General features: G+C 40.1%; 2 protein-coding genes and 1 long non-coding RNA gene across 5 annotated transcripts; 1 reads left to right on the forward strand and 2 right to left on the reverse strand.

The window, feature by feature from the left end:
* Nucleotides 1–37: 37 nt before the first annotated feature.
* On the reverse strand, nucleotides 38–2755 carry DPH3 (diphthamide biosynthesis 3). Its single transcript, XM_083857128.1, has 3 exons — nucleotides 2599–2755; nucleotides 1933–2007; nucleotides 38–1519 (listed from the first exon to the last, which is right to left on the reverse strand). Exons 1-3 carry the CDS (start codon nucleotides 2704–2706, stop codon nucleotides 1454–1456), a joined length of 249 nt encoding a protein of 82 aa, XP_083713254.1. The 5' UTR covers nucleotides 2707–2755; the 3' UTR covers nucleotides 38–1453.
* OXNAD1 (oxidoreductase NAD binding domain containing 1) lies at nucleotides 2711–22976 on the forward strand. Of its 3 annotated transcripts, XM_083857091.1 has the most exons (9): nucleotides 2711–2799; nucleotides 7914–8079; nucleotides 8340–8403; nucleotides 12924–13030; nucleotides 16477–16618; nucleotides 19351–19387; nucleotides 19493–19593; nucleotides 21875–21983; nucleotides 22622–22976. In XM_083857091.1, the coding sequence occupies exons 2-9, from the start codon at nucleotides 7946–7948 to the stop codon at nucleotides 22774–22776; spliced, it is 849 nt and encodes a 282-aa protein (XP_083713217.1). In that variant the 5' UTR covers nucleotides 2711–2799; nucleotides 7914–7945; the 3' UTR covers nucleotides 22777–22976. The 3 variants fall into 3 exon arrangements, with proteins under 3 accessions (XP_083713217.1, XP_083713216.1, XP_083713218.1); XM_083857090.1 differs by having other exon boundaries at nucleotides 19351–19593; XM_083857092.1 differs by lacking the exons at nucleotides 19351–19387; nucleotides 19493–19593.
* LOC310907183 lies at nucleotides 8034–25498 on the reverse strand. Its single transcript, XR_014589557.1, has 3 exons — nucleotides 25337–25498; nucleotides 9377–9531; nucleotides 8034–8128 (listed from the first exon to the last, which is right to left on the reverse strand). It is a non-coding gene; the product is annotated as an uncharacterized lncRNA (long non-coding RNA).
* Between the last annotated feature and the right edge of the window lie 320 nt (nucleotides 25499–25818).

Raw genomic sequence — 25818 nt, forward strand, 5'->3', positions numbered from 1 at the left:
ATAGCTATCCAAAGTACCACAACATTTATTTTTTAAAAAAACCACATATTTCAAAGGAACACGAGTGCCACCTCCTGGTTTAGGCATGGAAACACTCTGGGTTGTGTTTATTGCATTCAAAACCTCCAACTATATGTAGGTGGGTTTTTTCCCTCTCCTTTTCTTAAAATAACTAGAATGTTCATCTTCAACATTCACAGAATGCCGTAAGAACAAAAAAAAAAAAAAAAAAAAACTAGATGCAAGAATTCAGTAAAACTTGCTTATCTTTAGTGCCTGGAGCAAAACAGCTATATAAACTCTTCACAGGTACTTTTCTCCAAATTTAACTTCATAGATGTCAAATCCTATTAAAACAAAGGAATGACCAATTTTAAGTAAATATTCAAGTGCAGTGGCTTGTAATTCAAGAAGCAGTCTTGGAATCAATGTGGAATCAAATTGTATGTTCTCACAACTTTTTTCTACCCTGAAAAATGCCTTTATTAACTAAGTGAAATGTGTCCATCTCCTATCTAGGAAGTGACAGAATCTAATAAAGGCAGGCTGAGAAATTTACTACATATGGCACAAAGAACTGCAGCCCACTTTATATCTACTGCAACAGTCAAATTACAAAGTTATTGAGAATATAGGGGTAAAATACAACCCACTTTGAGTTCCAGTCTGTCTGCACGTTAGTACCTGTGCAGGGGTAAAAAAAAGATTGACTATTTCACACAACACCCTCAAAAGTGTATCATTATTACATTAGAGTTATTTGGTAACAACTACCAAAGTTCTTTCAAAGCAACTCTACAAGCAATTTAAGAAACAAATCTGTCCCAGCTCTGCAGATACACAAGACAACTGCACTTTCCCTGTGCTTACAGGAGTAAAGACAATTTACCAACACTGGGTAAATGTAAATGTTGGCTCTGGGTCTCTTGCTTTCTCCCCATATTCAGTGTGGGCTGGAAGTACACGAGCCCACATCCTGGGAGAAGCTGCACCGTGTCACCTCTGTATGCCTTTGTGTCCTGGGGACTCCTAAATCTTGCCTCCCAACACTTCAGCTCTCTGTGCCATTTCACACTCCCATGTACCTGCATAAAGCCTGTTTTTCTCCACAGGCTGAGAAGCCACTGCTAAACTAAACATTATAATTTCCCAACTCCACAATCTTCTTCTGTGTATTACCTTGCTGTAAATCAGGATCAAAATCTTCAAGTTTTCTGGAATACACAGAGCAACTACTTATATATATATATTTTTTTAAGTATGACCTTTTGGAACAAAATGCATTCACGCATTTGATGTCTCACCCAACTCTCATTCATGTTAAGAAGACAGACAATTATTGCACTTGTATTCCACAGCAGCAAGAACTTCCAGAAGGAGAACCACAGCTCTTCCTGCAGTCACATTCCCCACACTTTCTCATCCCAAAGCAGCACAGTCCACGATGCATTCATCAGCACTTGACCAGCTCCTTGTTTGGCAAAGGTTCTGCCACGACTTCATCCCGCATGAACTGCTCCTAAAGAGAGCAAGCAGGGATTTAGGCGATTTACACTGGTTTTGGATCTCCTCTACCTCACAAACACCACGACATACACCCAGGCTGGAAAGGAGAGTGGTTGTAAGTGGTATGAACCTGTCTCCCGAAACATGGAAGCTGTAACGTTCCTACGAGGTGAAAATGCTGTCAGGGCTGCTGGAGTCAGTCTCGGGAGCTCCTCACTCACATCACTCATTTCGCCCCTCTGTGTCCTACCCCATGTCCCCCCAAACACGGCAGCCGGAGACAAGAAAAACGAGAGATCACGCAGCAAATGTAATTCCCAAACCAGGGATTTTTAAACGCTGCTCGAGCTTCCCGCACGGGGGGCGAAGCGGAGCTCGGAGAGACCCGGCTGGAACCGCGTCCGAGTGCCCGCCCTCCGCACCCACCTGGTCGTAAATGACGCGCAGGATCAGGGAGCAGCTGGGGCAGGTGGCCACGTCCTCCCCGTTCTCCAGGTCCTCCTGCAAAAGGCCCGGGAGAGCGGTGAGGGCCCGGGGGAGAGGTGAGGGCCCCGGGAGAGCGGTCAGGGCCCGGGGGAGCGGTCAGGGCCCCGGAGAGCGGTCAGGGCCCCGGGGGAGCGGTCAGGGCCCCGGGGGAGCGGTCAGGGCCCCGGGGGAGCGGTCAGGGCCCCGGGGGAGCGGTCAGGGCCCGGGGGAGCGGTCAGGGCCCCGGGGGAGCGGTCAGGGCCCCGGGGGAGCGGTCAGGGCCCGGGGGAGCGGTCAGGGCCCGGGGGAGCGGTCAGGGCCCCGGGGGAGCGGTCAGGGCCCGGGGGAGCGGTGAGGGCCCCGGAGAGCGGTCAGGGCCCCGGGGGAGCGGTCAGGGCCCGGGGGAGCGGTCAGGGCCCGCGGTCAGGGCCCGGAGGAGCGGTCAGGGCCCGGAGGAGCGGTCAGGGCCCCGGAGAGCGGTCAGGGCCCCGGAGAGCGGTCAGGGCCCGGGGGAGCGGTCAGGGCCCGCGGTCAGGGCCCGGAGGAGCGGTCAGGGCCCCGCCGCCCGCCCGGCCCGCGGCCCGCACCGCCCCGTTCCCCCCACGGCCCCGCCCGGCCGCCCCTCACCCGCGTGATGAGGAATCGGTCCCCGCAGGGACACGGGTAGCTGTAGGTCCCGGTCTCCTCGTCGTACTCGAAGTCTTCGATCTCCACCTCGTCGTGGAACACGGCCATGCCGCCGGGAAGCGCCGGGAGCGGGGCCCGGCGGACGGGAAGAGGCGGCGCCTGGCGGGGCGGGCGGGGCCCCGTGACGGGATGCGGCGGCGGGTACGGGCGGAGGGCAGGGCCGGAGGGCCGCGGGCCGGGGGATCCCGGGGTTCTGGGGGGTTCGGAGGGGAGGAGAGAGCGGGGGAGACGGGAGGGTGAGGGGCGGGGGGTTGAGGGTCAGCGCGTTCGAGTCCTCCCGGCTCGCCCGTTCCTCAGGCGGGAGCCCCCACGCCGGTCGGGAGCGGCGGCCGGGCCGCCCTCTGGCCGATGGCGCTGTCGGTGCCGGCCCTGGCCTCCTGCCCGGCGTCCCGGGGCTGCGGGGGAACGGCCGGGCACGGCCGCGACCTTGCCCTTGTCCTTGTCCCTCCCCTGCCCTTTGCCCTGTCCCTTAGGCATGTGCTTCCCCTGCCCCTTGGTCTCAGCGCCGCCCTGCCCAGCCGAACCCCGGCCCGTCCCCTCTCCCCCAGCGCTCACCGTGCTCCCCTCCGTCCTGGGAAAAGGGGGGAAACTTCCTTCTCTATGGTTACTTTTGCAGGAAGGTCTGTTTGTCTAAAGGAGTGTTTTACCGAGAGATAGCTTTTGAAAAGACTTCCTGTGCTGTTTGCTTACGTACCCTTGCTGCCTCCCTCTGCACTCCATTACTCTATTACCTAGTAATTTGCACTTAGTGTGATGCGGGTGAACTAGTTCTCCCTTCAGATAGTGATGTGGGATTGGGGGGGAAAAAAGAGATACAGACATATATCTCAAGAGATACAAACCCAGGGCCAGTGGATCAGGAGGGATGGACAATGAATGGCTCGTTGGTTTTAAGCGAGGAGAGGAAGAAGTCATGAAAAGTAGTGCTCGTTTCACTCTGTGGAGCAAAGGAGGTTTATGAAAATATGTAAACATGTAAAGGGTGGGTGTCAAGAGGATGGACCTGGCTTTTCTTGCGGGTGCCAACCACTAGGACAAGAGGGAGTGGACAGAAACTGATGCACAGAAAGCTCCACCTGAGTATGAGGAAGAACTTTACTGTGTGAGCGACCAGGCACTGAAACAGATTGCCCAGAGGTACTGGAGTCTCTCTCACTGGAGATATTCCACAACCATCTGGATCCAGTCTTGTGCCATGTGCTCTCAAACAGCCCTGCTTGAGCAGTGAGGTTGGACCAGATGACCCACTGTGGTCCCTTCCAACCTCTGTGGAAAAAGAGGGTATTTGGAGTGGCTATTCCTGTACTGGCTTGGGTAAGATGAGAATAAAGGGAGAACATGCCACCTGACAAGAGCCTGGGAAGCTGAAGCACAATGCTTCAGTGGAGGGCAGGGAATTGCCAAAGAGCTGGATGAGTGAAAAAAATCACAGAGGTGACAGATGGGGGAAAAGCTGTTCATGTTTTGTAATGGCATGAGTCACACTTGTGTGTGGTAGAGGAGAACTCATTAAAAATATTTTGGAATTTATTGGTTGCGGAGTAAAAATTGCAGATTATTTTTATTGTGTTTCTCATTGTTGGAAAGTGACAATAGTATAAATGGAGCAAGTTTCTTGAACTACTGTTCAAGAGTTATTTCTAATTTAGGATAGAGACTCAGCCTTAAAGTAGTTGTATCAATAGGGTCTTTCAGCTGTGACTATAAAAATTAGGCTGATATTTATTTTGTTTCCAGTATCATATATTAATATTGAACTTCAGGTTGGTTGGAGATGTAGATGTCTATAACCATGATGTGCTATATGAAAGATTCCAGATCATAAAGTGATCTCATGAATTTGAGAAACAGATTTTTGAGCACTTTCTGTTTACAGACAATATGCCAAGGTAGAGGACTGTGATTTCTTCCTTAGCTGTGTATTTTGTTGTCCTAAAATATAAATTATGAGATTGTTAATACTTTTGTTATCAACAAGCTCTACACATTTCATGTAGAACATGCTAAAGTGTTTTGTTTAAATACTTAAGTACACTTTAGGTACTCTGTGATGCTGTGGAAAAAGGTTTTGAAGTAATTTTGCTCACTGGGGTAGGAGACTTAAATAATTCCATTTTTAAAAGTTGCAAGCTGCTGTGGAATTAAATGCTGAAAAACTATTTAAAATTATGGACAGTTAAAAGCTACAGGAAGTATTTCTTATGCTTGAAAATGGGCGTTTTGAGTAGTGACTGTAAATGTATTCCATTTCTGAGCAGCCTGATTTATGGAAGCTCTGCCTTCATTCATACAAGACTCAAACAGGACAGATTACTTAGTGACCAGCCAATGCAGCTGTTAGTGACATCCTAGAGAGTACAGGCCTGATTAGTTATCAGCAAGCTGGATCAGTGCCATTTCAAGGGATTCAAAATGAAAAACATTTTGAAAATAAATTACACGCCTTAAAAGAATGCTTGGAAAGATATTTAAATGAAAGTAAAATGTTAATGCTTTAAAGAAGCAGTGGACTGCATCATAGGAATAAGTCTAATTTGATAGGTGATGATATATGACAGAGAGTTATGCTAATCTATTTTAGAAAAAATAAAGGCAGCTTTACATGGAATGAGAAATGTCTCTCTATGAACCTGTTCCTACATTTGAAGGGTAGTTCTGACTAACCTTGAATGTTGTGCATGTCAGTTTATCTTTCTCTGTCATAGCTGTTTGAGTGTGTGGTTTCGAAGCTTCACACCGTGTTTCCACTGCAGTGCATATGAGTGTCTTCCACTTCTTTTACTCTTCAGATGTATTATGTTGAGTACATACATGGAAGTGTGAGGGATTAATGTGCTTTTAAATAAACCTGTGAACAAACAGGCTTAATTAAAATTTATAAAATTCTCCACCCAGAACCTTTTCTTTACCACTAGAAAGGGAATGCATAGTCAGTGTTTGATCTTTCCTACATGAATATTATTTGAGCATTTAAAATCACAGATCTGTTGGCTGGAAGGCACTTCTGACTATCATGCAGTCAGAATTCTTGCTTGGAGCAGCACAGTTGTTCACAATGGATTAACCAGTCCCAGGTGCACACCTCTGTCATGAGATTTCTGCTTTCCATCCCTGCAGTTTCTCTGTTCCCCTTTGCAGGGGAGCTCTACTATGCTAACATAGTATCATCCACAAGTTTGCTGATCATAGAATGGCCCAGAGGGGCCCTCAAAGATCATCCAATTCCAACCCCGTGCCATGAACTGGGACACCTTCTGTCTCATCATCCAAGTTAGTGATAAATACATTGAACTGTATCAGCCCCAGGGTACTCTTACTGTTCTAGCCAACTAAGTAAAGCAACTTGAAGCCATCAAGTCTTCAATTCTGTCTGCCCAGAGAAGTTTTCAGCCGCTCCAACCATCCATCTGGCCTTGTCTTACTAATGTGTGCGTGCTTCAGGGGCTGGTGCCAGCAGCCACAGGACACTCAAGGTGTGTTGCATCCTGTCCCCTTAGCTGTATGACAAGACCTTTAATCACAGTATCTGTTCAGATTTATCAAATGTAATCTGCCCTTGGTGAATCTGAGTCACATTTTCCTGATTGCTTTCTTAGTTTTCATCCAGCTAAGGGAACAAGCTCTGAGCATTTTTCCAGATACTGAGATGGTGCTGACTGGATATAAGCAGTACTTTTTGCCTCTTAAAAATGAGCATGTGTAAGTCTTTTCCCAGTCAGTTGGAGACTGTGTGGTAAGTGTTTTTCACAGGTAGTAGACAGTTGCCTGACAAGCATGTCAGCTGTGTCTCTTAGCAACCTTGAGTGTAACCCATCTGGCTCTCTGCATTTGAGTACATCCAGCATCTCTCAGCAGGTGCTAGCCCTGCTCCTACTTATCCCTCTCCTTCCCAACCACCACTGGTACAAGCAGAGGTCTGGGTGCAGGCTTTGCCTGTAAAGACTGAGGCAAAAGGAACATTGAGTGCTTCAGCCTTTTCCATATGATCTCTGACAAGAGAGATTCCCCTTGTGAGAGACTGAAACATTGATGGTTAATGACTCAAGCAATCTCCATTTGGAAAAGCTGCAGGGGCTTTGCAGAGGCCAGGTTTGCACCCCTGGACCAAAGGGTAGGAGGAGAGGTTTGAGTGTGTGGTGGGAAACCTCAGATCTGCACAAGAGCAGCCACCAACCACCAGAGGATGACCACAACAAACTGACTTTTGTTAGCAACAGGCTGGGTGTGAACCAGAGAAGGGAAAAGGCCAGTGAGAAGCAGGTGCTGTTGAGGTGGGAAAATGCTTTTATCATGCCAGTGTTCTCCCTTACACAGCTGGGCCAGCTGTAAATCCCCCTCCCAGGGAAGGTGTCAGGACACTGGTGTTCACACCTGGGCCTGAGGGTGTTCACCCCTTCCTGTGGGGTAGAACTGGCTCAGTTACACTGGCATGAGAGGCAGCTGTCATGGCTGAGAGAGTGTCATAACCCATCAAACACCCCAAAGTGCCCCCAGACTCATTTCTGAGGTCTTCCACCAGACCACAGCACATGATCCACAGTGTTGGAACAGAGTGTAAAGCTCCCCCAGCGAGATACCTGGGCATTCCCACTTGGACGTAATGAATTAATTGAAATCGGTGTTTCATGGTCTTCCCTCATGATCAAGTGTATCTTCCCTGATGGATCAAATCTCCGCCATCACTTTCACTAAGTGAAACTGCAACAATCAGTTCTTGTCACAGTATCCATGGGTGGTAATACCTTTCCTCTCCACTATCTTCTCTTATCCTTTCTTTCTCTTCCTTTCTTTCCCTTATATATTTTCTTAAATGATTCTTTTATACTTTCATATTGTTTCATTTCTATAGAGAATAGCCAATAGGGCTCTGTGCCTCCTTTCTATTGCAACCAAATTGTTCTAAAATAAACCTGCATTATACATACATACATACATATATATATATATGTATATGTATGTATAAACACTGGTCATTCAGTGTCATTTCACTCTAATCTGCCCCAAGGAATCTATTAACAAGAACCTCACCCTTAAGAGTGGGCATAACATCCTTTCACTCGATGGATGCACATTTCCAGTTGCTTATGAAACTTTCATGCTTTCAGAATTCCCTCTCATTATACTTTATGTCTGTCGCTAGTTTTAGCTCCAGCTGAGCTTTGGCTTTTTCTGATTTAAGGGAAATAAAAGCTGAAAACAAGCCATGTCAAACACTGAATGCTTCATTTAACAAGTATTTATTACTTTTTTTTCAGGATCCAGTAATTCTGAAGACTTCCTGGTCGTCATGGCTCATGCTACTATTTATGTGGGTTGCACTGTTCCTCAGTTACTGAGAGGTGCTCAGAGCAGAATTTTTCCCTCTCATTCTGCAGTGGGGGTGTTGAGACACTCTGCTGTTTGTTACTGCACAGGGAACGGGTAGGTTGTCCACTTCCTTTTTTTTTTTTAAGAGAATGCCATGGTAACACTGTCAAAATCAAACTGACAAATTACTACAGACCTATAAATGCTTAATTTAACTCCCAATTATATATTTATATTTAATTCTTATTTAGATTTATGTAATCTGTAGTCTGGATTACACTGGTAAATTGTTATGTTAATAGAAATTCATATCAGTAAGGGACAGTAGCACAGCTGTCAAAATGACAATTATCTTTGTTTGCTTTTTCATGCAGCACAATAAAATCAAAAAGGAAAATGGATCATCTAGAGAGGACAGCAAATAATTTTCGACAGGAGGTTAGTGTTCTGTTCTTTAGGATGCAAGTAATTTTTTTTTCTGCAAAGATAATTATATTGGATAATAGTATTTGATTCTTAGGCTCCATTTTGCCTTCTGCTGGAGTCTGGTTTACTTTTTTTCCTCCTCATTTTTTATACTTGTTACAGGTCTAAAATTAGCATATTTAGTGCTCTGTGGGTGAAATGTAATGAGTTTTAAAATTTTTCAGTAACATGTTGTTTACTTTATGTTGGACAAAAAACTTAATAGATTTCTGGCCAAGAATGGATTATAATAAGTAATGAAAGCACATGGATACCCCTCATCTCTAAACAGACTTCTCAGATTTTTATGGATTTCTACAATTCTGGTTCAGATTTGAGATTAAAAAACGTGAAAAATGTTATTTTATAACATAGGAGTAAGGCAAAAAGTGTAGACATTTTGAAGGGAGAGATGATAGACAGCTGTAAAGTTGTATCTATTTAAATTCACAAATACAAGGAAGATAGAGCATTGTTCTCCATCACATCCAGAAATGCTTATTCTGGATCTCAGTTTTGAGCAGCAAGCATTCTTTTTCATAATTTTCAGAGGGGAACATACTTTTGTATTTCATACAGATATTTCCTTTCTGAGATGCACAGAGATGTGAACATGTCATACGTCTGTCAGCATGTGTACATCAAGTCCTTCTCTGCTAAGTTTTTCCCTAACTATAGTGGAGAATAAGTCACATTCTTCCCAAAAGGAAGCTGGGTGCAGGGGATGTGTAGGTAACCCCCCAAAAGAGAAGGTTCAGCACTGTGTGACATGGCCTGTAGATGGAGGAGACAGATGCAGCCTGGTTCTGCCTGTGACCAGAGCTGTGAGCCAGCTTTGGGAACCATGGAGCTGTGCCTCAGCTATTCACACCTAATGCCAGCTCTTCCCTGAGTACAGACCAGTGCTGCTTGTGGGCATCCAGCTGCTCTGGTGGATTCTGTTTACCTGAGAAAATGGATGGGGAGATAGGCACAGACTGATGCATGTTCTCCTTTGCTTCTGACATGAAAAAAATGATGGCACTTTTGAGTGTTGCAACCATGGAGTTTCTCTTATATTTAATGCTTGGCTTGCTTCCTTTTTCTGCTCAGTGTCAGTACCTGAAAAATAAATGGAAAATAAATCCTTATGAGATGTTGGAAGCACAGGGTTGGTGCAGGGAACTGTGAGGCATGAGGAAGAGAAGGAAGTTGTATGAGATAGGTGAAAGAGCAGGGCTCAGTTCTTGCTACTGCACATTCTCTGCATATCAGAGGATTATGTTGTTTCTTTTTTTAATGCTTGATTTATTCTTTGTTTCTTTATTTCTGACCACTTTGAAATCAGTTTGTTTTAAATCCTCTGCTTGGTTTTAAATTCCATATAATCAGCAGTTGGCTTCCCTCAGCCAATATTGCCTTATTTGGCCATTTCAGTCCTGTAAAAGATGAAAGAATCATAAATCTGTGTTGCATTAGTGTGAATGCTACAGAACATTGCCTGTTGAAGAGTGATAATGTGAAGGACCAGGGCAAGGAGAAGTGACTAACACTTTCTTGAAATGCAGCTGTAAAATCCAGAGTCCTGTGCCCTCCTCCCTGTCACTGCAGCCTTGCTCTGGCCAGCTGGATACCCTTGTGATGGTCCAAAATACTGGCTGAATGTCTTTGATCACTCTGACTCAAATTTAATTTTTGAAATAACTTCATACCAATTAAGAATTAAATTTCCAGTTCTCTTGCAGCTCTCTCAGCCAAATAACAAATTAAGGAGTGTACTGAAGAGTAAAGAAGGGAATGAAGAAGATCCAAATTTAATGTCCCTTTCCTGCGCTTCTCCATCAGAACAACCATTGAAGTCATGTATCTGACATTTCTCTTGTTAACTTTGACTGACTGCATTCCTCATTTAGTATTGTCTGCTAAACTGGAACAGGAATCCATGCTACTTCATTTTAAATTAGTAAATGTCCTGCTGTTTAATGGGACAGGGGACGTGTTCAGATGTTGCTTTATGAATAAATTAATTTCCTGACATATGTTTTAAATCACAGCATAGTTGCTTAAATTTTTTTTCATCTGTTTGATCTTAGACAAATGAGAAATGGTAGAGTTGTGGTGGTATTTTGAGTGTTTCCTTGTGTGGTGACATCAGCATTTTTAACAGTAAAATCTGTGTATTTTTCTGTGTAGAAAATACTTAGGGCATTGCTTTCTTTTTAGAGGAAAAAGGTTAATAATTATAGTCCAAAAAAACTGAAAAGGAAGAGTAGGGCGGGGATGAAAATTCATGTTGCACTGATGGGTATCAAAGAATTTAGGTGGGGTGCTCATCCCTAATGGGTCTTTTTGCAAAGTCTGCTTCTCTTTTCTTTTCTTTTCTTTTCTTTTCTTTTCTTTTCTTTTCTTTTCTTTTCTTTTCTTTTCTTTTCTTTTCTTTTCTTTTCTTTTCTTTTCTTTTCTTTTCTTTTCTTTTCTTTTCTTTTCTTTTCTTTTCTTTTCTTTTCTTTTCTTTTCTTTTCTTTTCTTTTCTTTTCTTTTCTTTTCTTTTCTTTTCTTTTCTTTTCTTTTCTTTTCTTTTCTTTTCTTTTCTTTTCTTTTCTTTTCTTTTCTTTTCTTTTCTTTTCTTTTCTTTTCTTTTCTTTTCTTTTCTTTTCTTTTCTTTTCTTTTCTTTTCTTTTCTTTTCTTTTCTTTTCTTTTCTTTTCTTTTCTTTTCTTTTCTTTTCTTTTCTTTTCTTTTCTTTTCTTTTCTTTTCTTTTCTTTTCTTTTCTTTTCTTTTCTTTTCTTTTCTTTTCTTTTCTTTTCTTTTCTTTTCTTTTCTTTTCTTTTCTTTTCTTTTCTTTTCTTTTCTTTTCTTTTCTTTTCTTTTCTTTTCTTTTCTTTTCTTTTCTTTTCTTTTCTTTTCTTTTCTTTTCTTTTCTTTTCTTTTCTTTTCTTTTCTTTTCTTTTCTTTTCTTTTCTTTTCTTTTCTTTTCTTTTCTTTTCTTTTCTTTTCTTTTCTTTTCTTTTCTTTTCTTTTCTTTTCTTTCTTTTCTTTTCTTTTCTTTTCTTTTCTTTTCTTTTCTTTTCTTTTCTTTTCTTTTCTTTTCTTTTCTTTTCTTTTCTTTTCTTTTCTTTTCTTTTCTTTTCTTTTCTTTTCTTTTCTTTTCTTTTCTTTTCTTTTCTTTTCTTTTCTTTTCTTTTCTTTTCTTTTCTTTTCTTTTCTTTTCTTTTCTTTTCTTTTCTTTTCTTTTCTTTTCTTTTCTTTTCTTTTCTTTTCTTTTCTTTTCTTTTCTTTTCTTTTCTTTTCTTTTCTTTTCTTTTCTTTTCTTTTCTTTTCTTTTCTTTTCTTTTCTTTTCTTTTCTTTTCTTTTCTTTTCTTTTCTTTTCTTTTCTTTTCTTTTCTTTTCTTTTCTTTTCTTTTCTTTTCTTTTCTTTTCTTTTCTTTTCTTTTCTTTTCTTTTCTTTTCTTTTCTTTTCTTTTCTTTTCTTTTCTTTTCTTTTCTTTTCTTTTCTTTTCTTTTCTTTTCTTTTCTTTTCTTTTCTTTTCTTTTCTTTTCTTTTCTTTTCTTTTCTTTTCTTTTCTTTTCTTTTCTTTTCTTTTCTTTTCTTTTCTTTTCTTTTCTTTTCTTTTCTTTTCTTTTCTTTTCTTTTCTTTTCTTTTCTTTTCTTTTCTTTTCTTTTCTTTTCTTTTCTTTTCTTTTCTTTTCTTTTCTTTTCTCACCTTAAAATAGTATCAGCCATGGCTCTGATATCCCCTCCCATGTGGCTGCCAAACAAAATCTGCTCTGTTAACCAGCCATGAGACCTCATGTTTTGGTTTCCCTGTGGTCATATGGGGGTGTAGGGAGTAAATGCAGTAACACAAGGCTTTCTTTGGTTGTTTTTTTTTTTTTTCATTGATGCAGTAACATTAATGCATTTAATTACTTAAATAAATCTAGATCCAGAATTCTCTCTGAGACTTCATCTGCAACTGATTTTTTTACAAGTGTCCTTTGTCTTTATATCAGAGATCTTTTTACTTTGTTGCTGGAGGATGCAGGAATGTGTCCCTTGTATAGATGTCTGAAGAAGCTGCTAAGTGATAACTAGCAATCACCTCTCTTTATAGCTGTGTTCCCTTCAGCTGAAATAAAGACAGTTAGTATATAATCTTAGACAAAGTGACAGACATGGTTGATTGCAAGTACAAACACTGTTCTCCAGTCAGTGACTATTTAAGTGAATCATAGAATCAAAATGGTTTGAGTGTGAAGGGACCTTAAAGATCCAGCAGTTCCAACCCCTGGCACAGGCAGGGACATCTTTCACTAAATCATGTTGCTTAGGGCCCCATCCAACCTAGCCTTTCACACTTCCAGGGACAGAATGCATTTTTATTTCATCACCTCAGTGAAAAACATTGGTGCAGTAGGTAATGAAATGCCATGGATAACATGGGAAGGGATGGATGTCTCGTGCATGGCTTCTTGAGTGCTTTTGCTGCAAATGATATCTGCATATCACAATGGCTTTCTTTTCTTTTGCTAGGTAATTACACAAGCAAAAGTGTGTGGAATCACCAATGAATCAGAGACAGTCAAAAGGCTTCGTTTGGCAATTGCAAATAAGGATTTTACTTTCAAAGCAGGACAATGGTAAGATCTTCTGGTATATTTGAGGGAGCAATGACCAGGAGAACAAAGTGCTGAAAGGTCTCTGATCCTTGGGCCTTGGAAAAAGTTGTTAATTTATAGAATACAGTGTTTTCTTACTGGATGCTCTGTCAAAGAGCTGTAATTTGACATAATTTTTAAACAGTCATTATAAAAAATGTTAATATTGCTATTAAAAGGGCAGAAGTGGATATTTAAGTGTTCAGTTATACTGTTTTGTTGTTTTCCTGTGGTTTATTATATTACATTGTTTCTTCAAGAGTACTTTGAAGTTCACTGCATTTTATTCTGCAGACTGTCTTTATTTACTAGTTATTTTTATAGTGGAGCTGAGACTGCTGATTTGCAAGTTACTTAGTTTTGGCTTATTTCTTCCCCATGAAGTTTACACTCCAGAAATTAAGCCTGTTAGGTCAGATTAATATATTAATATAAATAGACAAATTTGAAAATAGAAAGCTTAAATTATGAAGCCTTTGAAACAATTAGCCATTTGTTTAAACAATTTTACAGTTGTTTTTTTTTTCTCAAGGAAGTTGTGGATTTTCATATTTGTTCTCCTTCCTTGTTAAAAATACTCTCAGTAACTTTTTCTTCTCTTAGAAATTAATTTAAAACTAGGAGTAGTTGCTTTTGGCAATGGACATTTAAATGTTCTTAAACTTTTTATTGGCTTTGGCCATCTGAAAGTGGTTTTGCTGAAATCAAAGTAGAGCTGCTAGGGTATTAACAGCATATGTTACTCATGGAGTGTTAATATGCTGCTTTTTAAATTTAGAACCAGAACACAAGATGCTGATTAGCAATAATTTGTTTGTGAAGTAATTTGCTGCAGTTTTTGCACATGTGCAGTGACTCATATTAAATTCTTGCTTGCCAGTACTTGCAAAGTACATTTACCCTCCAAAAATGTTTTTGAAATTATCATGCTGAAAACTGAAAGCTTTAATTATAATTACTCTTCTTCATTTTCTTCTTCCTTGAAAGTGTTCTAATGCTATTGTAAGGTACACATCAACTTCTCTGTACTTGTATCTATAAACTGGGGTTGCATTTTTTTGATGAGCAGTACAAAACAACACAGTTTCCTGAGCAGAAAAGGCTAAGTTGTTACAATTTGCTAGAGTAAGATGTTACAGCCAAAGACTGTCACTAAAATGTTTACATTTCCTGAAAGTGTTCTAATTATTGAGTTTTTCAGAAGCAAAAGTGAGTTTGTTTTGCAAGCACTTTGGCAGACACTGGTCTTTTTCTGACTTCAAATAATGATGAAGAGACTTGTTGTTGTTATGCCTTTTACACTAAAACATGCATTGAGGTATATGCATGCTACAAATACTTTGAAGAAGTAGCTTTATGGTTTTAGTGTTTCTGATTTCTTACTCCAGCAATGGATAATTATTACTAATTTCTTAAAGATATGATTTGGGTAGGTTTTAAAAGGAGGGAAGTGAAAAACCCCCCTGACATCTCTAGTTTACATCTTTATGTTCCTCTCCTTATTGCGGGTTTTCTTCTTTCTTTTTTCCCTTCTGCTGCTCTTTTCCTTTAGGCTGTCACAGGTAGCATTTCTTCAGGAGCCCTCTCACCCTTCCTAACATGGCTGAGACAAGCCACCAGAGCTAGTCCACTATAAGATAGGAAACTGTGCCTTGAAATCCCTCATAGTTATGTACTTGGGAAAGAAAAATACATCTGCATTAGTATTTGGGAAAGGTAAAAACCGTGTTTGATGTAGGTTTTGCAATAATGTTTGTGTGTTTCCCCACCAGGCATGGATAAGGTTTCCCTTACATGTCAAGGAGAACATTTTGACTTGAATATAAAAATTGTGACTTTACAGCATAAATTCTCATATTTTTCATTAAATTCATCTTCAGTAGTAAGATTATTTTCCACCAGAGGGAGGTAAAGAGCTTCAGTAGCATCGTGAGATGTTCTTTGGCAGGATAAACGCTGCAATTCAAGAGTCGACCTTTCTCAGCTCCCAGAGCCTGACTGACAGTAAAGCCGGGCCCCACGGGCAGTGGGGCTGCACAGGCTGAGGACACTGAAATAAGCCTGCTCAGATTTTTTGGTCGTAGACCGTTTTTTTGCAGTCAGGTATCTTTATGCACCATCAAGATATTATAAGCACGAAGTTAAAAATTGTATCACTATTGTATATATCACGCTGTATGCATTCTTTGAGAGAAAGATATTTTTTCTTCAAAGGGTGAATTTTGCATGGAGTAAGCAGACAAGATTGTTTTCCTTCAAAAGGTGGTGAACTGCTCAAAGTGCTTGTCTCTTTTCAAGCATTTGTGGTCCCTGTGAAGAATACAGCCTTGCTGTTTAAAGAAAATACTTGTGCAATAGAAGCCAGTCTGTATTTCTTGTTGCATCCTCACTTAACTAATCCTGAGCCAGCCTAACCTAGGCTTGAATTGAATAATGGTTCTCTAGTACTTGGCATTGTTTATCACTGTGGCTGTTTCCTAAGGGGACCAGCACCACTAGTTATAAACATCTGTTTTATGTTGAAATACAGGGATTTTGTTATGTGCTGTAGAAAGCAGAAGCATTTAAAGATTTATGGAACACAAAGGAGTTCAGGTGATAGATCACAAACCAACTTGTATTTTTTTTTTTCTGATAATTATTTGGAAGCCCCATCAAAGGCTTATCAAAGCCTTACTTTCATGAGACTGAATAATAGTTTATATATAGCAATGTCTTGCCTTCCATATTCTCTAATGGCTGGTATTGCAAAAGCTTAGCCACATGTTACCTTCTTATCTGTGCAAACTCATGCATGGTTTACTTTTAAACTGAAAGAAAAAAGAGTAGGAATTGATTCCAGTTCAATTTTCTATAACCTAAGAAGTGATATCTGCCACCAGAAGGAGCTGCAGTTCAGCAGCTAGTTGTGGACTTCTTACATGGGAGATTTTTTACTTAACTGTTGGGTTTTACTTCAGATATTTCATCTACCCATGAAAAGAAAATGTTTAATATAAAGTTATTTCCCTAAAATTAGAATGCCAATCGTCTTATGTTTGAAAATTGAAGAGCCCATCAAAGAGACCAAAAAAAAAAGTGGGAATTAAGCTACTCTGTCAGACCATAATGATGTTTTTGTTCTAATATGCAAATAATTTATTTAAAACACTTAGAATTCTAGTCTGTTGTGAGATGTGACATTTAATGCTGAAAGCAGAATGGTTTGAAAACCTTCTGTTTTAGCAAACATGATGACATGGTTGTAGAAGAAAATAATTCTAAGGAAATGGTGTTACTCGAGGTTAACCCCCTTTTCGGAAAAGTTGTATTACAAAAATGAAGATGTTGTAAAGGAAAGATAATTGAAGCAAACGTTATTTTGGCTATTGTTGTCCATGTTTGGGGTGTTGGCTTCTTTTCAATCTTTGTGTCTGATCTATTTTTAGGGTCGATTTCTTTATTCCTGGAGTATCTGTAGTTGGGGGATTCTCAATATGTTCAAGCCCTGGCCTGTTAGAACGAGAAGGAATACTAGAGCTGGCAGTAAAGCACACTGTTCATCCTCCTGCTCACTGGATTCACACTGAGGTAAATGAAATGAACTGTGAGATTTGGCTGGCTTTTTTTTTTTTTTTTTTTTTTAGGTAAAGGGGGTGGTGTGTATTTTTAGACCACTTAAGCCAAAACTTACTTTGACTTCTTCAAGTATTTTGGATACAACATATATCTTAAAACCTTTTGTTCAGTAAAGGATTGAAATTGGATGTTTATATAGAAATACGGTTATTGTGATCTTTGACAGCACTTGTGCTTACAGTGGACTTAAAGTGTATATAAGGGTTCTCACTCCTTTGGAATTAATGAATTTTAAAAATTTGAGAAACCTCCATTCTAACTTACATCCCTGAGAACAGGCACTGTTACCCATTACAAAGTTCCCTCTGATAACCTTCCATAATTCCTGGCTATTTCTGTAAATATAAACTGGGAGTCGTTGAGAAACCACAGATAGATATAGATTATTAAAGGGGAGCCAAGGAAGATACTTATATCAGTTTTTCTGAAATGACAAAACATTTCAGAATACCTATAGTATTCTTTTAAATACACAATATTTTTGTAATAAAGACATAACACAGTTTTTTTGCTATATTAAAAGTAGAGTCTTAGACTTGGCCTCGTGGTGTTTTGTTCATCATTTACCCCATTTAGTTTGTCAGATGAGTCACATGTTTCATCAATTACCTGTCCTATCAACTTTTGTTCTTTTCAGTCTCTGGAAACTATTTATGAATTTTTGATGTTGTAAATCAGTTTTTGTTGCTGAGTTTTCTGGTGGAACTTATAGGATAAATCTTTAGTTAAGGGGTAAGCTACATCAAACCTGATGCTGTGGAGAAACCACCAGGGTATACATGGACTCTTCTAGATAAACAAAAGTGCATGCTTTTCTTTAGGAAACAAACAGAAAAAATACCAACCTAGAATTCTAAAATGTTGTATATATGCTGACAAAACTGGTGCTTAATTGTTTAAAAGTTGCTCCTAAAGGAAGTTGATAGCTTAAAAATGTTTAAGGAATAGTTAGCACTAATTTACTCACTGTACCTATGTTACTTAAAGTTATTTATTTCTTAATACTACTGTACATAAACCAGTAAAATTTAGCACCATGTACTTTATATAACTTCAGGAAGATGTAGTCTTTTCTTGAAAAAAATATCCATGTAATGTTTTGATTGCTTCACTTCTTTGCCTGAGCTGTGTTTATAAACTAGGCTAAAGCTCAACATTTTCTCATGGTATTACTCCAGAATTTTACTATTTTTTCTTGTATACTGTCTTACTGTTATCATTGTCATGGCCAAAGCATGAAAATATCTGGAAGACTGCTGGTTAAGAGAGATTCTTCCCAAATCCCATGTCCAATCCTGAGGAACTATGGCTGGTTAAGGGGGCAGATGTGAGATTGTTTCTCCCTAAAAATGCTTATTTCCTCAAAGGGTACCATATTCTGTGTCCTCCTTAGGCCAAATGAATCTGGAACACCTGTGGATTCAGACTTCTCTAGACCAGAGTAAAACGTGGTGGGAAAGGGGGCAGTGTACATCACAAGAGGGAGAGAAATCAGTTTCAGATAATGGATGCCCATTGCCCCACAGTACAGTTGAGAAACAGCAGTTCTGCAATAATTAAGAAAAGCAAGAAAGTTGTTCGGTGTTTTTAATGATCATGTTTACTATCTTAGGAACCTGTGTTTTCTATGCAGTACCTGCATCCAAGGGCATCCTTCTTGCTCCTGGTGGAATTGTTACACATTTAGACCTTAGCTGTCTGTGGAGCCTTCATTAATGGAATTCCCTTTGTTTCAATTTCCTCTTTCCTGCTAGGAAAATAATTCTTTGGAGGAAGCTTTTTCATTCTCTAAGATAATTCTTCAGCAGTTCTTGTAGCTTGTTTTTCTCTCCTCCATTCCCGCCTTCCTTGGTTACCCTATCCCTCTTCATTTTAAAACCTGTATATAGTCTAAGTGCTCTTATTTGTTCTGTCAGCTTGCAGTGATGTGTAAGAGCTCACCTGACTTCTCTGTACTGCAGCTTCACCCTTCAGACCAGGATGCAGTGCTGGTTTACCAAGGAGATACTGACCCAAGTGGATTTTTTTTCTTGTAGCTTTTGTTTTTCCATGTATCAAAACAGCACATTTGGACATGTTTCTTTAGGAAATAATTTCTTACATACAAGTGGAGAGTAAGAGAGAAATTTTTTTCCTGAATTTTTCTTCTTCTGTGTCTCTGAAGTTGCAAATGCAGAAGTGATTGTGCAAGAAATATTCTTGTGGATACTTACTTCACTTCTGGGTGGTTTTTAAGGAATGGGGAGGGAAAAACCTTCTGTGTGTGCAACTTATTGTGACCTTCTGTGACCTTATAGGAAGGCCTTTTTTGGCATGAAGCTGGTTTTGGGTAGAAGTGTGATTTCACATGTTGAGCTCGGGTTTTCACAACCACATATTACTGTTGGAAAACTCTGTGTGAATTGTTCCTCTTTCAACTCCTATGGGGATTAGAAGGGGGAGTCACCATCCTGCCTTACCGTAAGACTGAAACTTTTGAAAGTAGAACAAGATCCCTGGAGACACTGGGTTACTTCAGATAGCTGGAAAATGTGCGTATATTTTAAAGACCTTCTGTTTTTCCTTCACTGGTCAATTAAAATAAAAATCACAGCCCAACAAACCTTGTGACTGGGATGCAAAAAGAATAAGATTTCAATTTCTGCATTTAGTTCTGAAATTAAATATCTTCTTTTCCATCCTAGTGTACTCTTGACTCAGAAGTGGCTCTGCGAGTGGGAGGTGATTTCTTCTTTGATCCTCAGCCTGGTGACTCCCCAGTAAACCTAGTGCTGATAGCAGGGGGTGTTGGAATTAACCCATTGTTTTCTATACTGCTGCATATAGCAGATCTTCATGGATACCAAGAGGGTAAAGGAAATAGACACAAACTGGGAACAGCAAAGCTGTACTACAGTGCAAAAAACACAAGCGAACTCTTATTTAAGGTAAATCAAAAGTCTTTTAAAAATACAGGTCTCAGCTATTCAGCTACTAGTGTGTGTATTGATGTTACCAAATTCCAGAGAGTCCTTCTGTGTAAGACACTGTACAAAGAAAGACAAAAGTCACTTCCTGCCTCAAATCCTGTGTGTGTTTTGTTAACTGCTTATGCCAGTGTACAAATTAAGGCTGTTACTGGACTTATTATTGATTATGATAAGTCAATTACCCCCAAATTTTACTATATCCCTGCATTTTACTATGATCTTGCAAGAACATCATAGTATACTAAAGATTATATTAGTATATGTATATACACACTCATAGTATGCATAGTGCTATAATACTGTAACCACATAGTCTAAGTAGAGATTGAATGTAAAGACTAGAAAAAAATAATTATATCCAAAGGAAATACTCTCTAAAATAACAGTGAAGCTTTATTGATAATGCATTAGTCACTAATAAGTACTAGTGTATTAATAAAGGATTTATAGCTGCTTTTAAAACTGCCTGTGCAGTACTTCATCAACATTTGCTCAGCAGTTAAAGATCAGTTGTCACACTCAGCCATTAAGGGTTATTAACAATATTTTAGGGTCAAATTAGCACAGTTTCTGTAAAGAAGCATCCAAAATCATGTATGGGTTTTCTAAGTATTAAAAGCTTTGATATTGAAAGATTTTGATGAAGAGCTGATTCCAGAAACTGTGTATGGGATCCATAGTTTTATTTCTGTACTTCTACCATGTTTCTAACTACAGAGATGTTTGCTTTCTTTGAAAAGTCATTTCTTTGTTGGTAGAAACAGAATAATTTGCTCTTTCTTTTGGCCACTTCTGATCTCCCAGTCTGTTCTAAGCATGCACAGGTTTTTCCAGTGCCAGTACTGACATTCCCAGCATTCACTTAAGCAGGTTTATGACAGCAGAACTTTTGCACTAAAGCTTCTGGGACAGAAGAGAAGAGTGTCATGCACAGTGCTTAAAATAAATCCCTCCCTTCATTCTTCACATGTCCCTCAGATCCAGAACATGTCAGTCAAAATTCTTCACTTCTGTGCAGAGGATTGAGGAAATAGAATCTCTAGCAGCCTTTATTTGTGCTGTTGTGACAAACATCTGTACAGGATGTGTACCATCTCCAGGAGGACCTGCTGGGTTATCACTGGTGGTTTGGAGGACATGGTCCCTGAAGGAGCAGCTGTGTATGGGCTGACCAGACAAAGGGAGATGCCACTGAGGGGTCTGATCCTCATGTCACAGGCTGAGGCACTGGAAATATCCTTAGTGCCAATGGTAGAAGCAACAGCACAAAGACGGCAAGTCAATAGTAGAGGTGCTGATGGAACACTGTACAGCAGTGGCAGTATCAGCTGCTCTTCATCCCATGTCTTTTTAGGGATTCAGGAATAGATTTTCTACAAAGTAGAAGCTTCCTGGGTTTTTTGTTTGTTTGTTTGTTTTGTTGGGTTTTTTTTTGTTAAGCAATCCAGGGCAGACTGAGTGTAGTAACTGGTTAACAAGTAAAAACTTAACAAAATTAATGAATTTGCCTAGAAATTATTTTTATTTCAGAATATTTTAAAGAATTTCCAGTGTCTATTCCAGCAGTGAAAATTCTGTATAATGCAGAATCTAGACAGTAGGTAAATCTTAATTTCAGAACTAACTTCAGCATCTGACTAACACATTCTTTTTTTGCTACGATTTGAAGTGAAGCCACTGGGGGTTGGTGGTAACTTACCACAGCTGTGAGTTAGGGAACTGAAAATGAGTTTATACTTTCTACTCTGGTAAAAATAACATTAGCATTACGTGGTAGTTGGTTTTACTTGAGAACATGAGACAGTGAAGGGTCTGGTGACCTTATCAGATAAACCAGACAAGACTCAAAAAATTCCTAACTAATGGTAAATAGATACTGCAGGGGGTTTTTTAAATGGAAAACCCCTATGGAAGTGGAAGGAGGAAATACTGAGAATTCATAAGGGGGAGAAATTGGGAAATGACCTAACTGGATCTTAAGTCCAAATCTTACAGATTGTAATCTGGGTCAGAAAAGGAGAAAAGCACTAACATAGCTGGCAGGGTATTCACATTCCAAGTGTGGGAATTCTGTGTATGTGTGCAGGTCAGGCCTGTGGAATCACACCCATCAGGTACTCAGTGCTGAAATGCAAAGTCTTGGTTCCCAGTAGTAATTCACTGACATTCTGGGTCTGTGTGCACACATCTGCTTTGATTTAATGGCCTGTGGTGTAAGCCAGTGTGTTTAACATTACAGAAAAATATTCTTGGTTTGATGAAGGCGTTTCCTGGAAAGATCACATGTTGTTTCCACGTCACCCAGCAGCGCTCACAGATCTGTAAAGAACTGCAGCCACACATTACAGGTAAATGTCATGGCATTGTGCAGAGATGCTATCTGAAGCCCAAGTTTGATTACATTCTACAGCATGAAGTTGTGCATAATAACCCAGCATTTTTACATTTAAAGGTTCAAAATGAGATGTGAGTTAAACAGTTTCTCTGTACTTACTCCGCTTTGCAGAAAAGTTTTGTCTTTGCAGTTTTTGTTTTCCTCTGTTAATCCTAAACTTCACATGGATATTTCCCACTGCAGACTTTATTCCAGAGACTATTAAGCAAATGCTGTTTACTTTCCTTAAGGTGAGATTGATGGAGGATAAGCTGACTGCTTCTAAGAGATACTTCAGCATGTTTCCGTGTCTGCTGTATTTGTGTTAGAAATACCTATTTTTTTCATGTGAATTTGGGATTTCACTTGTCTGTAAGCCATGTTTCTCTTCAGTGACTAATACCCTCTGCATTCCAAGTACAGCAGTGATCTAAATCCCCAGAAAAACAAATGGTTTTGGAAGCCTTAAATCTCAATACCTATTATCCTGAAACAGGCCAGGCATTTTTAAGAAATGAGTGCTTGAAATACTTTGAACCAGACATTATTTTTGAAGTGACTTCATGATTAATATTTCTGTTCTCACGTCTTATTTTTTTTTTTCTTTGTCAGAGGGAAGAATATCTGAAAAGGATCTAGAGAAACACGTATCTAATAATACTTCATGGTACATCTGTGGTCCCCCTCCAATGATAGAATCTATATCCAAACTACTCACTAACATTGGTGTTCCTAGAAACTGTATTTTCTTTGAGAAATGGTGGTAGTGCCACCTGCTGAAGAGAAAATGTTATTTTTTCCAGTGCATTTTGACAAGCTAAAATGTACAGAAATGGACTATGAATTATTTGGAAGACTTTAATGAAGATGTCCTCAATGATGGAAGTGGGCATTTAATTTAGCTGTAATACAGTGCTGCTGCTTTGGGGGAAAGAAAAGTGATTTTATATTAAAGACATTAACTATTCTGGTTTTCTGTTGGTTTGCCTTTTCTTATGGGTAGCAGCATATTTTCACATTATACACTTGCTTTGTTAGTCAGGTTTTAAAAAACCTTCAGTGTCTGATTCAGCTCTTGTAGAAAATTAGCTGTACAGCAATACCAGGTCTGCTTATAAGGATAATTCAGGCCACAACCTCTGAATCTGCTCCAAATGAGTAAACATTTCCCTCTCCAGTTCTATATAATACATTTACTATTTTTATAGAAGAGGAGCTGCTGTGTAGTGACTTCCTTCTCTTGCCATTTCTTCTCAGAAGAAAAAAAAAACCCAACCTTTTATGTGGTTTATATGAGTAAATCAGTTGTGTTGACGAAGATATTTTCTTGTAATCTTGTTTAGCCCTGAGTTGAAAGTGTTGAGTGCAGCAGTCTTAAGCATTCCTCCCCTGAACCTGTATCCTGTGCTGGTGCTGAGGTTGTTCAGCCAAGACTGTGCTGGCACGGGCCGTGTTCTCAAAAGCAGCACTGGCCAGCAACAGCCAAGATGGGAAATCTCCAGAGTCCTGCTGCATAAAGTGCAGAGCTTTAGGGGAATCCAGGACATACTGCTTGGAGAAAAGTCTTTGGAAAGGCTGTTCTTGCAAGGCATGAATGTACCTCTAGCTGTAATGACCGATAACTGAGCCCCTCCTGAATGAACTTTCTTTGTCCAATGTTTAGAAAAACTCATCATAGAAATTAGGAGACCAACAAAATCTATGAGTTTGTTAATTACCTGCATAGACAGTTCAAGTCCTTCAGTGGCAGAGATTCCTGTTGTACATTTGAAGACCTCAATCAGGAACAGCATTAAAAAAACTTAATGCTGAAGTAGTAAAAATGTTAAATGGATAAGGCCTTCCCTTTGTTAGTGACTCCTTTCCTTGAGTTACCTATTTCAGACATAGTCAGGTAGGTAATGCAGCAAGTTCCTTGCCATAAGTGTCTCCCTGCTCTGCCTTAAAATATGGGTTGCAGAGACACTGAACCCATCAGCCAATTCCCAGCCTGCTACAATCATGTTGGTGTGGAACACTTTGTTTTTCAAGCATAATGTTGCTGTGGTTGGCTAAAAAAGGCCTCAAGCCCAGCTGTAGTTCTGTCCCAAGAAGTCACTTCATCTCCAGCATACTCCAGTTGTTTTATCAGTCTGGTACGTTGTACAGCTTGAGGGCTGCTTACTGCCACATCCATATGCACCTCATCCTCAAACGGCAGAGAGGCAGCCCTGCTGGAAAGGCCAGGCCCTTGCTTTGAGTGAAGCCCAAAGCTACTCCTGGGACTATGTCAGAAGCTGATAAATTAAATAATCCCAGCACTTCCCGGGCGGTGAAGAGAACAGGCCATACCTGCTGCCACTTGGAACACACAGAACTTACGGACAGCCTGTATTTTCCAGCAGGAGGGGTGACTCCCATTGATGGATCTTTAAGAGTTGCCTTTTGGGGACAGTACTGTCTGATGTACTGATAAGGCTTTCCCCTAAGTTTGTGCCTTCTGCTGCTTGCAGCCTCATCCACTTAGGTCTGTGCTTCTGTTCCACGCAGTGCCACGGCCAGCTGCCATTGCTGGGCTCCTGCACAGCCACTGCAGGCCCAGAGGGGATGTCTCATCCAATGCCTCCTCCTCAAACAAGAGGAAGATTCCTTCTGAGTACCCCTATTTCAATGAATGCTTCCTTGTTAGTTCACTCTAGAATGTAAATAGGACAGCGTGCTTGTCACAAAAAATAACACCAAGGGCATTTTGTGTTCACAGAGATCACAGCTGACATGTCAGAGCTTGATGCTTGAAAGAAGCAGGGTTTTCCTAGGAACGTGCAATACATTGCTATCAGGAAGTACTGGTGCCCTAAAATAGCCACATACTAGGCTTGTCTGTGTTTTAACAGTGTCATGCTAAAAAGATTCTGAGAAGCCTTTAAATGTTGTTTTTCTTACAACTTCTAAATCATTTCATGAATTATAAACTGCTACACCCTTTTCTTCCCTTAATGCAGAGGCTTTCTGCAGCCCAAATTACATCTCTTTCACAAAGAGAAAGAGATGTAATTCCCTCCTCAGAGCTGCACCAAAATGTCCGTTTAACAAAAGGCATTTTGAAACCCTTTGCTTCTGTCATCATCCTCTTTTCCCTCTAACCTCCTTCTGTCATCCCCTGTTACACTCAGCCTGAGTGCTGTGGGGCAAGGACTCATCTCTCTAATTGTGTGGGCTCACCCACCTGAAGAGCAGGATGAAACACACATACACTGCCCCGAAACATGGACAAGAGTAATTATTTCATACCCCCTGCCCCCAAATAGTGGTAACTTTTGATACTGTGAGCAAGAAGTCCTTTCTTACCTCGTAATAAATGCCTTTTCTAAGCCAAGAAATCAGGAAAGTTGTTGACATCCCCTTCCTCCACAGTCTTTTCCTGTTGAGACTTAAGAATCTTTTGAAAGTCTCTTTCTAAAAAAGAGTTTCTGGTCTTTTAGATGTCAGTTTCACCTTTAAGTCTGTTATTGGATCTGACTCTGCCATAATTGAAGATAAAAATAACATCCCAGAAACATAACCCACATAAACACATGGTCTACAAATAATTCAATAAACGTGATATTGGCCTGCACTGGCAGGAACAGAGAGCAGCCCCTGCTGTTCAGCTGCTACTGAGTTGAAGAAATATTCTCATCATTTGGTGAATCTTGTTATCATAGAAAATGTTTATTCCTCTTACACTTGTGCCATCAGCTGGGGAATGGCTAAAGGAGAAAAAGTAGACTGATACTCTTTTTTTTGCAACAAAGTGACAAGGAGTGAGAGACGTGTCCCTCTATACATTT

Source organism: Zosterops lateralis (assembly GCF_965231275.1).
Source record: "Zosterops lateralis genome assembly, chromosome: 1".
Classification (NCBI taxonomy): Eukaryota; Metazoa; Chordata; class Aves; order Passeriformes; family Zosteropidae; genus Zosterops; species Zosterops lateralis.

Excerpts from the sequence above, each read along its gene's own strand:
- DPH3 (XM_083857128.1), bottom strand. The coding sequence starts at position 2,706 with ATGGCCGTGTTCCACGACGAGGTGGAGATCGAAGACTTCGAGTACGAC. Across the intron at positions 2,008-2,598 it reads ACCGATTCCTCATCACGCGG|GAGGACCTGGAGAACGGGGA; the intron begins GTGAGGGGCGGC and ends GGCCTTTTGCAG. Across the intron at positions 1,520-1,932 it reads TGCGCGTCATTTACGACCAG|GAGCAGTTCATGCGGGATGA; the intron begins GTGGGTGCGGAG and ends TGCTCTCTTTAG.
- OXNAD1 (XM_083857090.1), top strand. The coding sequence starts at position 7,946 with ATGGCTCATGCTACTATTTATGTGGGTTGCACTGTTCCTCAGTTACTG. Across the intron at positions 8,080-8,339 it reads TGTTACTGCACAGGGAACGG|CACAATAAAATCAAAAAGGA; the intron begins GTAGGTTGTCCA and ends TTTTTCATGCAG. Across the intron at positions 13,031-16,476 it reads ACTTTCAAAGCAGGACAATG|GGTCGATTTCTTTATTCCTG; the intron begins GTAAGATCTTCT and ends ATCTATTTTTAG.